This window comes from Gymnoscopelus microlampas (assembly GCF_963454915.1).
Source record: "Gymnoscopelus microlampas genome assembly, chromosome: 5".
Lineage (NCBI taxonomy): Eukaryota > Metazoa > Chordata > Actinopteri > Myctophiformes > Myctophidae > Gymnoscopelus > Gymnoscopelus microlampas.
Window position 1 is genome coordinate 5,140,236 of NC_139942.1, and position 14,075 is coordinate 5,154,310.

At 42.9% G+C, this 14,075-nt stretch overlaps 1 protein-coding gene across 1 annotated transcript in view; it reads left to right on the top strand.

Moving 5' to 3' along the window:
* LOC311044845 (uncharacterized protein) overlaps positions 1–14,075 on the top strand; it is a gene marked incomplete at its 3' end in the record, with an annotated part of 44,621 nt that overhangs the window by 19,521 nt on the left and 11,025 nt on the right. The window contains exons 3-4 of the mRNA XM_084056660.1: positions 8,205–8,333; positions 12,185–12,283. Of these exons, the coding sequence (XP_083912786.1) occupies positions 8,205–8,333; positions 12,185–12,283 (228 nt within the window). The remainder of the gene's footprint in view (positions 1–8,204; positions 8,334–12,184; positions 12,284–14,075) is intronic.

Here is a 14,075-nt window from a genome sequence, read left to right on the forward strand (position 1 = left end):
TCTTGGTATTGGATTCACAAATACTTTTGAGACAAATCTCTCCCCATATTTTCGTGGGCGTGGGTCGGCATTCAATGCTTAGGGGGACAGTGACAGAGCTAAAGTAACTACATATACTCAAGTACTGTAGCCTACTTAAGTACTTGAGGTATTTTTTACTTTACTGGAGTATTTCCAATTTTCAATACTTTTACTACTCCACTACATCCCAGAGGCAAATATTGTGCTTTTACTCCACTACAATTATTTGACAACTTTAGTTACTAGTTACCATGTGGATTTTGATACAAAACCACTTCATCAACCCTATATACATTTCGGGAATTTGAGAATAGCAGATCTACAAGCTCACAATGTTTAATGTGCACAACAACAACAATAAATATAGCTGCAAGCAGCAATGAGCGGTTTCGAGAATAATGGCAGACTGGCAGACTGTGACAGAGTGGCAGACTGGCAGACTGGCAGACTTTGACAGAGTGGCAGACTGGCAGACTGGCAGACTGTGACAGAGTGGCAGACTGGCAGACTGGCAGACTGTGACAGACTGTGGCAGACTGGCAGACTGGCAGACAGACAGACAGACAGACAGTGACAGAGTGGCAGACTGGCAGACTGGCAGACTGTGACAGACTGGCAGACTGGCAGACTGTGACAGAGTGGCAGACAGACAAACAGACAGACTGTGACAGAGTGGCAGAGTGGCAGACTGGCAGACAGACAGACAGTGACAGAGTGGCAGACTGGCAGACTGGCAGACAGACAGACTGTGGCAGACTGGCAGACTGGCAGACAGACAGACAGTGGCAGACTGGCAGACAGACAGACAGACTGTGACAGAGTGGCAGACTGGCAGACAGACAGACAGTGACAGAGTGGCAGACTGGCAGACAGACAGACAGTGACAGAGTGGCAGACTGGCAGACAGACAGACTGTGACAGAGTGACAAAGTGACAGAGTGGCAGACTGGCAGACAGACAGACAGACAGACAGACAGACAGACAGTGACAGAGTGGCAGACAGACAGACAGTGACAGAGTGGCAGACTGGCAGACAGACAGACAGTGACAGAGTGGGAGAGAGAGAGAGAGAGAGAGAGAGAGAGAGAGAGAGAGAGAGAGAGAGAGAGAGAGAGAGAGAGAGGCAGTGAGAAAGAGAGGCAGTAAGAGAGAGAGCGAGAGAGAGAAGAAGTGAACATGCATTAATTAACAAAGTCATGATTTTTGTTCAGTAAATTATATTTGGACCGGTTAAATTGGGGTTTGAACCAGGGACCTATAGACTTGTGGGTAGACAGTGTAAAGGATAAGGATAATTCCAGGTCCGTTCATGAAAGTCCTTGCGGTCTTGTTTCCAATGAGGGCCTGTGAGCAATTAGGGGTTAAGAGTCTTGCTCAGGGACACATTTCATTTCATCGACACATTTGCTGGCCTGGCCTGGATTCGTACCTGGGGCAACCACGGCCTCTGGCTCCCTAGGTGGGCTCACTAACCACTCAGCTATGGCCACAGTACAGACTGAGCCATTGGATAGACAGAATTGGATTTCATATGTGGTAAGTTATCATACAGCATGGGTTGCTTATTATATACATACAAGCTCATAACGCGTCACATTGTAGATCGGCTGTATGTGGTTACTGTAGGTGTTGTATTAATAATTACATCTGCAAAGTAACAAGTAACTAAAGCTGTCATCTGCTGTAATTGGAGTAGAGTAGAGTAGTAAAGTAAAAGTACCTAAAAATTGTACTGTGCATGTGGCAGGTGTGATTGGTGATGAGTGAGAGCAGGTGAGAGGGGTGGATCCAATCCATGGGAATAGGGGGAATTCCAAATGATGATCACCTCAACGCATTGTTGGGGACAGGGATCGAACCAGCGACCTATGGATTCACAGGCTGCCTCTCTTCTCATTGAGCTAAAGATATGGCCTCCCTGATGGTGTCTGTTGATATCTATAGGTTTTTCCGTCCTATAGGTTCTTCCGGTGTGAGATTGTAGATCAGCTATTTTCACAAGAAAGTATGTCATACATAAAAAACAACTAACAACAACAACTAACAATTGCATGTTTATTCATTGATACAGTCATGTTGTGTGCAATGCAATTGAGTTGAGGTCTGCATGAGGTGTGATTTGAACCGGCGACCCTCTGGTATCAAGGCAGATGATTAAGCCATTGGGCCAACAGACCCGAACTGATGAAAAGGGAGTTCACACACATGACACACTTTCACGCAAATTGCTCAGAAATACTGGATTTAAATGTTTTTCAAACTGCTCAAAATTGCAGACAATCTAAGGGCGGAGTTTACTGGTTAACAATTGCACATGCATTCATTGATACAGTCATGTTGTGTGCAATGCAATTATAATGAATTCTACATGACGTGGGATTCGCACCAGGAACCCTGTGTTTTCAAGGCAGATGATTAAGCCATTGGGCCAACAGACCTGTACTAGTGAAAAGGGAGTTCACACACATGACACACTTTCACGCAAATTGCTCAGAAATCCTTGGTTTAAATGTTTTTCAAACTGCTCAATATATTTCGGAATGGAAACTAGTGGAAAATAGTCGATCTACAAGCTCACAACGCGTTGCTATCTAAAAAGGTGTGAGATTGTAGATCGGCTATTTTCACAAGAAAGTATGTCATACATAAAAAACAACTACTCTCAAAAGCATTTCGTGTTATTGTCTAAACATTGCACATGTCTGAATTAACAGGGTCATGTTTTGTACAATGCAATTTAAATGTGAACTGTAATAAGTGGGATTCGAACCAGGGACCTTCGGCACATAAGACTCACACTCTACTGGTGGAGCTATCTAATACAGAGCCTTAGACAGTGAAAAGGGAGAATCCAACAAAACAAAACAAAAGCGCGAATGAAGTACGTCAAACATTGAAAATAACTACTTTCAAGTATGCATTTCTCGTCATCTTTAACAATTGCACATGTATTCATTGATATAGTCATGTTGTGTGCAATGCAATTATAATGAAGTCTACCTGAGGTGGGATTCGAACCGGCTACCCTATGGTTTCAAGGCAGATGATTAAGCGATCAAGCTATTGAACCAACACACCTGAACCTGTGAAAAAGGGCCTCAAACATGTATTTGACACAGTTTCATGCAAATTGCTCAGAAATCCTGGATTTAAATGTTTTTCAAACTGCTCAAAATTGCAGACAATCTAAGGGCAGAGCTTACTGGTCAAAGTGATACATGTGTTCCTCATGAGTCAAGGCACATGTGTAAGCAGGTTTAACGGCTGTCGGCCAAACGAGGCATGGCTTTTGCCTGTTTAAAGTTTGCATTTTCAAAAAATTGCTATAGCGCCCCCCTTTGACCAATTGGAGTAAGATTGGTTTCAGTGATACTTGGAAGGACCCTCTACAATATTGCAAGGTGTCAAACAAATGTGAGTCTGCATGTATGTGTTAGGGGCAGATGAATAATTTAAAAAAAGCTGCAATTTTCATTGGCTTATAAAAGCTTAACGTTTTCACTTATGGAAAATCCGCTTGGTTACGTCTGTCGGCATTGGTCCAAAGTTCATGTGTATACAGTTTCGTACAGATTGCTCATAAATCCCAGGAGGAGTAGGCTTTTTACTGCTTTTTACTGCTTTTCATAGAATTCGAAATGGTGGGAGATCTAAAGGTCAGAGGTCAAAAGTCAAACAGTGAAAGTTGTTAGGCATGAGGAGACGCATGTGTGTATCGAAGTTTCATGGCTGTAGGTCGAACAGGGCATGAGCTGTACCTGTTCAAAGTTGGCATTTTCAATTGAGTGCTACAGCGCCACCCTTTGGCCAATGGTTGTGAGTTTCGGGTTTTCGCCGTTTGGCATAGCCCTCTACCATATTGCCGAATTTCATAAGAAGTGACCAGGCGGTTAGGCCAGAACTGGCAAAAACGGCGGAAGAATAATAATAATAGTGAAAGTGTAGAGATGTAATAGCTTTCGAAGCCTGATGGCTCTCGAAACCTAATGAAAGTGTAGAGATGTAATAGGGTTCGAAGCCTGATAGGCTCTCGAAACCTAATAATAGTGAAAGTGTAGAGATGTAATAGCTTTCGAAGCCTGATGGCTCTTGAAACCTAATTAAGTCTACCTGAGGTGGGATTCAAACCGGCTACCCTATGGTTTCAAGGCAGATGATTAAGCGATCAAGCTATTGAACCAACACACCTGAACCTGTGAAAAAGGGCCTCAAACATGTATTTGACACAGTTTCATGCAAATTGCTCAGAAATCCTGGATTTAAATGTTTTTCAAACTGCTCAAAATTGCAGACAATCTAAGGGCAGAGCTTACTGGTCAAAGTGATACATGTGTTCCTCATGAGTCAAGGCACATGTGTAAGCAGGTTTAACGGCTGTCGGCCAAACGAGGCATGACTTTTGCCTGTTTAAAGTTTGCATTTTCAAAAAATTGCTATAGCGCCCCCCTTTGACCAATTGGAGTAAGATTGGTTTCAGTGATACTTGGAAGGACCCTCTACAATATTGCAAAGTGTCAAACAAATGTGAGTCTGCATGTATGTGTTAGGGGCAGATGAATAATTTTAAAAAAGCTGCAATTTTCATTGGCTTATAAAAGCTTAACGTTTTCACTTATGGAAAATCCGCTAAGTTACGTTTGTCGGCATTGGTCCAAAGTTCATGTGTATACAGTTTCGTACAGATTGCTCATAAATCCCAGGAGAAGTGATTTTTTTACTGCTTTTTACTGCTTTTCATAGAATTCGAAATGGTGGGAGATCTAAAGGTCAGAGGTCAAAAGTCAAACAGCGAAAGTTGTTAGGCATGAGGAGACGCATGTGTGTATCGAAGTTTCATGGCTGTAGGTCGAACAGGGCATGAGCTGTACCTGTTCAAAGTTGGCATTTTCAATTGAGTGCTACAGCGCCACCCTTTGGCCAATGGTTGTGAGTTTCGGGTTTTCGCCGTTTGGCATAGCCCTCTACCATATTGCCGAATTTCATAAGAAGTGACCAGGCGGTTAGGCCAGAACTGGCAAAACCGGCGGAAGATCATGAAAGTGTACAGATGTAATAAGGCTTCGAGCCTATTGGCCTCGAAACCTTAATTATAATAATAAGCCTATATATATATGATATATAATCGAGACCAGGTGGAGAACTTGAAGACAGAAAGTGAAGGTAATTAGACTAGAATGATGTTCAGTCAATGCATGTACAGTATGAGAGGACAGTATTGAAAATGTCTTACTTTACTTATAATTCATTCAGTTGAGCTCAGAGATCTGATCTTGTTTTCATCAAGTTATTTACTGTATGTTTGATCCATATAATCCACACGTAGGAGCATTTTGATTGAATATGAATGTAGTATTGATTTAATATCCATGTTGTGTTGATTTAATATTCATGTTTGATTCATTTAGTATTCATGTTGTATTGATTTAATATTCATGTTTTATTGATTTCAGCTCAGCTCTCCGCTGTAGAAACGAAGCTGAATGTCACTGAGGTCAAAGTGCAGGAACTGTCCAGTAAGTATGTTTATCAAATATAAAAGTTGAATAATTATGTCCCACCTGGTTATGCAATACCTGTTGTAGACGTCTGTCAGCCTGTCTGTGTCCCTTTCATACCCATATATGGAGATCCCTGATGTCATCAGTATATGTCCATACTGTATATGGGTATGCCCATATATGGTCATATCGGTTGGATTGGTGGTTCTGGACAACCGGTTCTCCATATATGCCAATTAATGAATAAATAAATGAATTCATGTTTATTTCGAACATAAAATGTAAAAACAAAAACAACAAGAAAAAGTGCTCCTCGGAGCACAACTCTCCGCCAGAAGACTTGTGTTGGTTCGAAGGTCGCGAAGGTCGCTATCCCTCTTGTATATGTAAGTGTCCTATCCATCCTGTCTGGGTAAGTGTCCTCTTCCGTTCATTCTGTGTAAGTGTCCTATCCCTCCTGTCCTATCCGTCCTGTCTATGTAAGTGTCATATCCCTCCTGTCTATATAAGTGTCCTATCTGTCCTATCTGTCCAATAAGACAGATAGGAACAATTGGACCGCGACTACTTGACTACTTCCGGTTCGAAGGTCTGGGAGTGAGCTAGTGGCCGGATTTTCGGTATTGGAATCTGGCTTATCACAGTGACACATGTATTTATAGGTCGCTATCCCTCTTGTATATGTAAGTGTCCTATCCAACCTGTCTGGGTAAGTGTCCTCTTCCGTTCTGTCTGTGTGAGTGTCCTATCCCTCCTGTCTGTATAAGTGTCCTATGTCATATCCCTCCTGTCTATATAAATGTCCTATCTGTCCTATCTGCCAATTATGTATCAGCCATGCAGCCATTTCATGGTTCCCGTCTTACCCAAGCCCCCAGAGCCGCTGAGAAATCTTGAAGCTGCCAAGATGGCCAAAGCTGGAACTGCAGGCGGGGAGAAATACATGCGCGAGCAAAACATACTGATATATATTTATATATAGAGATATAAATATGTAAACATATTATACATAAATACATATGCATTTACATATACATAGGCATCTCCAGTGAATTTCATAAATATCTCGCGTTCAATCCTTGACACACGGGCTGCCGTAGAACGCAAAAATGACACTAGTGCGCATGCTCATAACTTTACGCCAACCCAAAACCGTCTCAATAATTCTACTTCCGGCAGGCTTCCGGGTGCTTCAAAACGCCAGTGAGCACATTCATTGAAATGATAGCTGGGGGCGGGGCAATCCTCCCTCTAGTTATATTATACCTCTATGGTCTTACCTCACTCTGACAGTGGCGGAGACACTGTCAGAGTGATGCCATGTATATATAGGCCCGGTGGCGTCACTAGCCAATCAGATCACAGTATTTCACGTGTCACGTGAGGCTTGACCAATCGGTGTGTCATGTTTAGAAAGTGAAAACGCAGTGATAACAATACTCTCCTGGCGGAGAGTAATAACAACAAAAGTACACAAACAACAAAAGTCCACAGATAGTGGACCTATATGGACATAGTCCTATATATCAGCGGGTCTGGGGACCCCCAGGGGTCCTTGAGGGGGTTCCAGGGGGTCTCCATCAAAAGTATTTAATACAGCATCACAATAATTTTAACCACTTTATCCATTTATACGTTCACATCGTGCCGCGCTGTGAGCTTGTACATCTGCGATTTGTGAACATTTTAGAGTAATATCGAAAATGCTTTTAACATAAATCTTCTCTTCTGGGGGTCCCTGGCACAAAACCTTTTCAGATGGGGGTCCGCGGCCAAATACACTTCAATTTGGGGGTCCTTGACACGATGAAGTTTGAGAACCACTGCTATATATATGGTCATATGAACCACTGCTATATATGGCCATATGAACCACTGCTATATATGGCCATATGAACCACTGCTATATATGGTCAAATGAACCACTGCTATATGGTTATATGAACCACTGCTATATATGGTCATATGAACCACTGCTATATATGGTCATATGAACCACTGCTATATATGGCCATATGAACCACTGCTATATGGTCATATGGACGGTTCTTGTATTTACATATTGTCTCTGTCAGGTGGAAACCTTTCCTTTTTTATTATTATTTTAAAAAACATTTAAAATAGTGAAAATAGCAGATCTACAAAGAGCTTGTAGATCTGATATTTTCACTATTGTTGTGCAACACTCTTGTATGATGAAGTAAGATATTAATTTATCAAATCATAAAATAGTCTAAATATAGAGCTAAAAGGTTTACTGCCCGACAACAATGATATGTTAAATATAAATAACTTGACAATTAACATAATAAATGCTCGTATAATGATATAAATAATTATCTAATTAATAGTACAATATATGCCTTTATCATTGCTGTCAGGTGGAAACGTTGTATGTCTTAAACCATCACTTTTTTACTTTTAAAAACATTTTAGTGAAAATAGCCGATCTACAAGATCACAACGTCGCATTGCGACGCGTTGTGATCTTGTAGATCGGCTATTTTAAAAAACATTTTGCAACACTCTTTATGATGAAGTAGGGTGTTAATTTACGAATAATTATGGATATATGAGGTTTCTGCCCGACAACAACTTTATAATCATAATTAATTAGATAATTAATAGTATAAAATATGCTTTTATAACAATATGAATAATGTGATAATGCTCCTGTGTTGACAGACCAACCAAAGGTGGCCTTCTCTGCTGGGTTGAGTAATGTTGGACATGTTGGACCATTTAGTTCTCAAACCACTCTGGTTTATAAGAAGGTCTTCACTAACATCGGCAACGCCTACGATCCATCTACAGGTAGGTGGTGATTAAGTTAATTATCTTAATTAGCTTTACTTGATGATATTAAGTTAATTATGCGCTTTATATTAAGTGATGACGTTAATTATGTTAATGAGCTTTATATCAAGTGATGACGTTAATTATGTTAATGAGCTTTATATTAAGTGATGACATTAATTATGTTAATGAGCTTTACATCAAGTGATTTAAGTTAATTATGTTAATGAGCTTTATTTTTCTCTCACCAACTAATGACACAACTTACATCTCTGTGAAAACATCAGTAACAGCATGTGAAGGGTTAACTCTGCTGCGTCATTACAGGCTAAAATGTTCAAACACTCTTCTAAAATATATGTGAGCTTGTAGATCGGCTATTTTAGAAACGTTTTTGAAAATCTTTCCTTTAAAAAAATAGAGTTAAAGTTCTTTGGCTATTCAAAAATAGCAGATATACAAGCTAGCGCGGCCCTATATATATATATATATATATATATATATATATTTTTTTTTTTTTTTTTTTTTGTGGACCTATATGGACATAGTCCTATATATCAGCGGTTCTCAAAGTGGGGTCTGGACCCCCAGGGGTCCTTGAGGGGGTTCCAGGGGGTCTCCAGCAAAAGTAGTTAATACAGCATCACAATCATTTTAACCACTTTATCCATTTATACGTTCACATCGTGCCGCGCTGTGAGCTTGTACATCTGCGATTTGTGAACATTTTAGAGTAATATCGAAAATGCTTTTAACATAAATCTTCTCTTCTGGGGGTCCCTGGCACAAAACCTTTTCAGATGGGGGTCCGTGGCCAAATACACATCAATTTGGGGGTCCTTGACACGATGAAGTTTGAGAACCACTGCTATATATATGGTCATATGAACCAAATCAGTAACAGCATGTGAAGGGTTAACTCTGCTGCGTCATTACAGGCTAAAATGTTCAAACACTCTTCTAAAATATATGTGAGCTTGTAGATCGGCTATTTTAGAAACGTTTTTGAAAATCTTTCCTTTAAAAAAATAGAGTTAAAGTTCTTTGGCTATTCAAAAATAGCAGATATACAAGCTAGCGCGGCCCTATATATATATATATATATATATTTTATTTTATTTTTAGATGGGGGGGCGCGTCCGAGGACAAATACATTTTCAAAAAACTGACATTTGTAGAATCGACAAACACATTTTCAAGATTAAAAAAAAAATTAGCAGATCTACAAGCTCGTAGCGTGGCACTCGGATATATATATGTGTATATCTATGGGGTTACGTATGTATATCTATGGGGTTACGTAGGTAACCCCAGTTTTCTTAGTTTCGTAGTAAGAAACGTACTTATGGGATATCATCGCCCTCTAGCGATGCCACAGAGCACAACACATGAACTCCCGGAAACAGTCTTCGATTGGATAGGGTTCTGTGACGCAAACCGGAAACCGGTTGGGTATAAAACCCCCTGCGTCACTAGGTTCATCCTCTGATACCCTTCACTCTGCATGCTAGTGTAAGCGCACAGAAGGCATTTCTGGTAAGTTTCTTACTACGAAACTGAGAAAACTGGGGTTACCTACGTAACTCCTAGTTCTTATCGTTTCTTCTTAAGAAACTTACTTATGGGACACATAAATGCCCCCTGGGGAGTCCCAGACAGCAACCCTACCCAACCTGTACGCCCAAGGTCCCTGGTCATGCCTCTCGGCAAGACCCCAACCTCTAGACGCATGACCCCTCGGGTCAAAAGGAAGGGAAGCAAAACAGGGGCCAGCCAGGCAAGCCAGGCCTCTCCTGTGTCCTGTGGACACGTTCGCCCCCACAGTTATGGCCAGGTCCAACCACTGGGCCCTTTCCAGGTCTGCGGTAAAGGCCATGGCTCGACCTGTCCACATGAGGCTCTGGCAGGTGCAGAGGATGGTTATCTGCACCAGCCTCTCCTGCTCCGTTGCGTCCTCCACCCACTCTCTGTGGACCGCTGCCGCGGGCATCCTGTCCACCAGGGGCTTGGCCACCAGCTCCTCGAGTCTGACAGCGGCCGACCCCTGCAGCAACGACACCGCGTTGAGCGCCTCCGCAGCCGAGCCCGAGGCCTTGTAGAGAGCGGTGAGGGCCGCGGTGCGCTGTTGCCTGGCATGCTCGGTAAAGATGGGCCGATGTCCCGGGCCAATTACCACCGAGCCTCCCCTTGCCCTTTCGATCCTGGTTGCTAGAGCAGGGTCCATGGGGGGAAAGGCCTACGACCCCCAGGTCCGCCCCGGAGAGGATTTTGGTCGCGAAAACCCAATCTCTCCGGTTCCCCCCTACCTCGCCGCCAGGAGTGGTGCAAGGCCGCACAAACTCCCACCGCCTCGGGCAGGAGTTTCGAGGCGACCCGCCGGGGAACGAGGGGTGCCAGGCCCTGGAATCCTGGGATGGGGGCCCCGACTGAAGCCCTCATCGCCTCCATCGGCTGCTCCAGGCCACACCTGGCCACACCTGGCACCAGCACTGCCGACATGGGTTCAAGAGGCTCCCTCACCAGGCTGGGAGCCGCCACCCACGGTGCTGTTGGTGCAGGAGCCTCCACCCGGGCCGCTGCTGTAGGCGCGGGGCCTCCGCCCTCACTGCTGCAGGTACAGGAGGATCTGGACTGGACCTCAGAGCCTCCCGTGCCCGACGGGGGGAGGACTCGGCTTCCACCTCGTCCCGGAACGCCTCTTCTTCCCCGAAGTCTTCCCCATCCGAGCACCCTTCTGGCGTCGGCGTGTCGCCCCAGGCGAGGTTAGAGAAGGTGGGGGAGGAGGGAGGCACGCAGTCCCCAATTGGTGGCCCACTGGCCTCGGTTGGAGCTGCGTGGTCCGGCGTAGGCGACGGAGGAGCTTCTCTCCGGACTTTCCTCCTGGCTCCGCTGGATCGTGGCGCCTCCTGCAGTAGGCCTAGGGACCCGAGGCCTGTGTTTTCCAACGACGCTGTGGGGCCCATGGCGAGGCCAGCGTCGGCGTTAGCACTGCCGCTGCTGCTGGAGGCCGCCAGGCCCTGGGCCCTCTTGAGGCGGCGCTCCAGCTTGTGGACTGTAAAGTCGTCGCAGGGCCTGCATGCATCCTCGTCGCCTGCGTGGTTCAGGGCGAGCCACGCATGGTTGGGTCCCAGGCACAGGATGCAGAGGCGATGTCGGTCGTCCGCTGCCACTGGTAGGCCACAGCCTGCTAGGCCGCAGACACGAGGTGCCTCCATCTTCTTTTCCTCTAGTCGACACGAGGCAGCAAGCGTAGATAGGCTAAGGTAGCCTAGCTTCTAGCTGTTAGCTTTACGCGGCATGTAGCCTGGCTAACAGCGTTAGCTTACTTAAGCACTCCTTGTGGCAGAAAAGACTGAGGGGACAGGAAAAATAACGTGGGAGCTCTCTAATCTAACAATGATAAACCTTTTTAGTAACGAAAACGCCCGTAGAGCGACACTGGGTGCCCTTGCTATGGGTTTTGTTGGGATTCGTCGAGGTTTATCGCGGTTGCTAGTTGTGTTGTCTTCAGGACTCGTGCGGTTCACTGCTAGCAGAGTGAAGGAAGAGGACGAACCTAGTGACACAGGGGGTTTTATACCGAACCGGTTTCCGGTTTGCGTCACAGAACCCTATCCAATCGAAGACTGTTTCCGGGAGTTCATGTGTTGTGCTCTGTGGCATCGCTAGAGGGCGATGATATCCCATAATTAAGTTTCTTAAGAAGAAACGATAAGAAGAAGTGCAATTTTTTTAATAGCCAAAGAAATCTTTAATGACAGATGCTTCCCGGATTGAATCAACATGACCTGTGTGTGTGTGTGTGTGTGTGTGTGTGTGTGTGTGTGTGTGTGTGTGTGTGTGTGTGTGTGTGTGTGTGTTTATTCTAGGTGTGTTTCGATCTCCAGTGAAAGGAGTTTATTACTTCAGATTCACTGCAGCTAACTATGATTCATCAGAGGCTGCGAGGATCTACGTGTATAAAAATGGTCAGCAACTCATTTTAACTATGGATACAATAATCATGCAGCTTATGAATACATATCTAATGGAGTGATAGTAGAGATGGAGCAGGGAGACACAGTAGACATGAGGATACCTGGTAGCTACAGGCTCCATGATAACTCAAACAATCACAACACATTCAGTGGTTTTCTGCTCTATTCTATGTGACACTGCTACTGACACGGCTGGAAACTCAATGAGTACATTTACTCAAATACTCTACTTAAGTACAATTTAGAGATACTTTCTCTTGAGAGATAACAATAACAATAATAATAATAATAATAATAATAATAATAATAATAATAATAATAATAATCATCATCATCATCATCATCATCATCATCATTTTAACCACTATTTTTTACTTACTATTCAAAAATAGCTGATCTACAAGCTCACAGGGATGTGTTGTGAGCTTGTAGATCTGCTATTTAAAAATAAATAATGAATAATGTGGAATAATTAGTTTAAATATAAAATCACAAATCTTACGGGGGTCTCTGGCTCTAAATCTATTCAGATGGGGGTCTGCAGCCAAATACATATTAATCAAAAACATCAAAAGCAAATATTATACTTTTTACTCCAATACAATTATTCAACTGCTTTAGTTAGTAGTATCTTTGTAGATTTACATTATTAATACAAAACACACATTAAGCCCTATTTTTGACTTTGGCCCTTCCAAAATAGCAGATCTACAAGCTCACAGCGTGTCATAATGCATCGCGTTATGATTGTGTAGATCTGCTATTTGTTTTAAAAGATTTTGACTAATTTTGTCAAATTATATAAGTCAATTATAATATTTTTGTACTTTTGCAGGTATTTTATTGTAATTGAGTATTTCTACATTGTGGTTATACTTGTAAGTCATTGTGGATAAGAGTGTAAATGTCTAAATTGTAACTTGTACTTGTAAATGGTATTTGTACTTTTTTTTTTACTCCAGTAAAAATGTGAGTACTTCTTCCACCACTGGTCCTGGTAGCATTACATTAAAGAGCTTCCATAATGCTCATATTCATGTTGATAGAAATATTTTGATTAATCATAATTTGTCTAATGTCCTAAACCTGCTTTAAATGTCAAATTAATATAATGCTGTCATTTTGGCCTAAATTCTGTCATGTACTCTATTCTCCCTATTTTCTCCTGTCTCTGTCTATGCAAGGTCAAACTAGCTACAGGGAGTACAGGCGTTCTGTGACTATCTATTGTTTTTAGAACACCATATCTTGGTGTTCTCCTCCAATGCCTAACCCTTCTCACAGTTTCACTGAAGTAACCACTGACCCGTGACCGGTCAGACCCGAGGCCAACGTGTTGTTCGAGACATGTGGACGCTGTTTGTTCAAAGAGAAACTGTCACACCATCATCATCATCTACCATCATCATCCTCATCTGACGATGACGTACTCATCACTATCCACCAATGGCAGGACTACACCTCCGACGGCTGGACGCTCGATGTATCTTCAATGATGTCATATGTTTATGTTAACGGACGCTGTTAAAGACCAGTGCTTTCTCTGTTTAATGGCAGAGAGACGACGACCGATGATGCCTACCATACCTGTGATACTGTAACCTTCCACTCTCTCTGTCTGAATACAAGATCTTTCATTACATCCAATGGCTGCCTGTGTTGAGTCTGGTTTTTCTTATCGCCTTTTATGAAAATATTCTAATACTTATATGAATATCGATGTGATGTTTCGCCCTGCATCGATATTTATATATATGGTTGATGGGGAAAAAACATACGTATC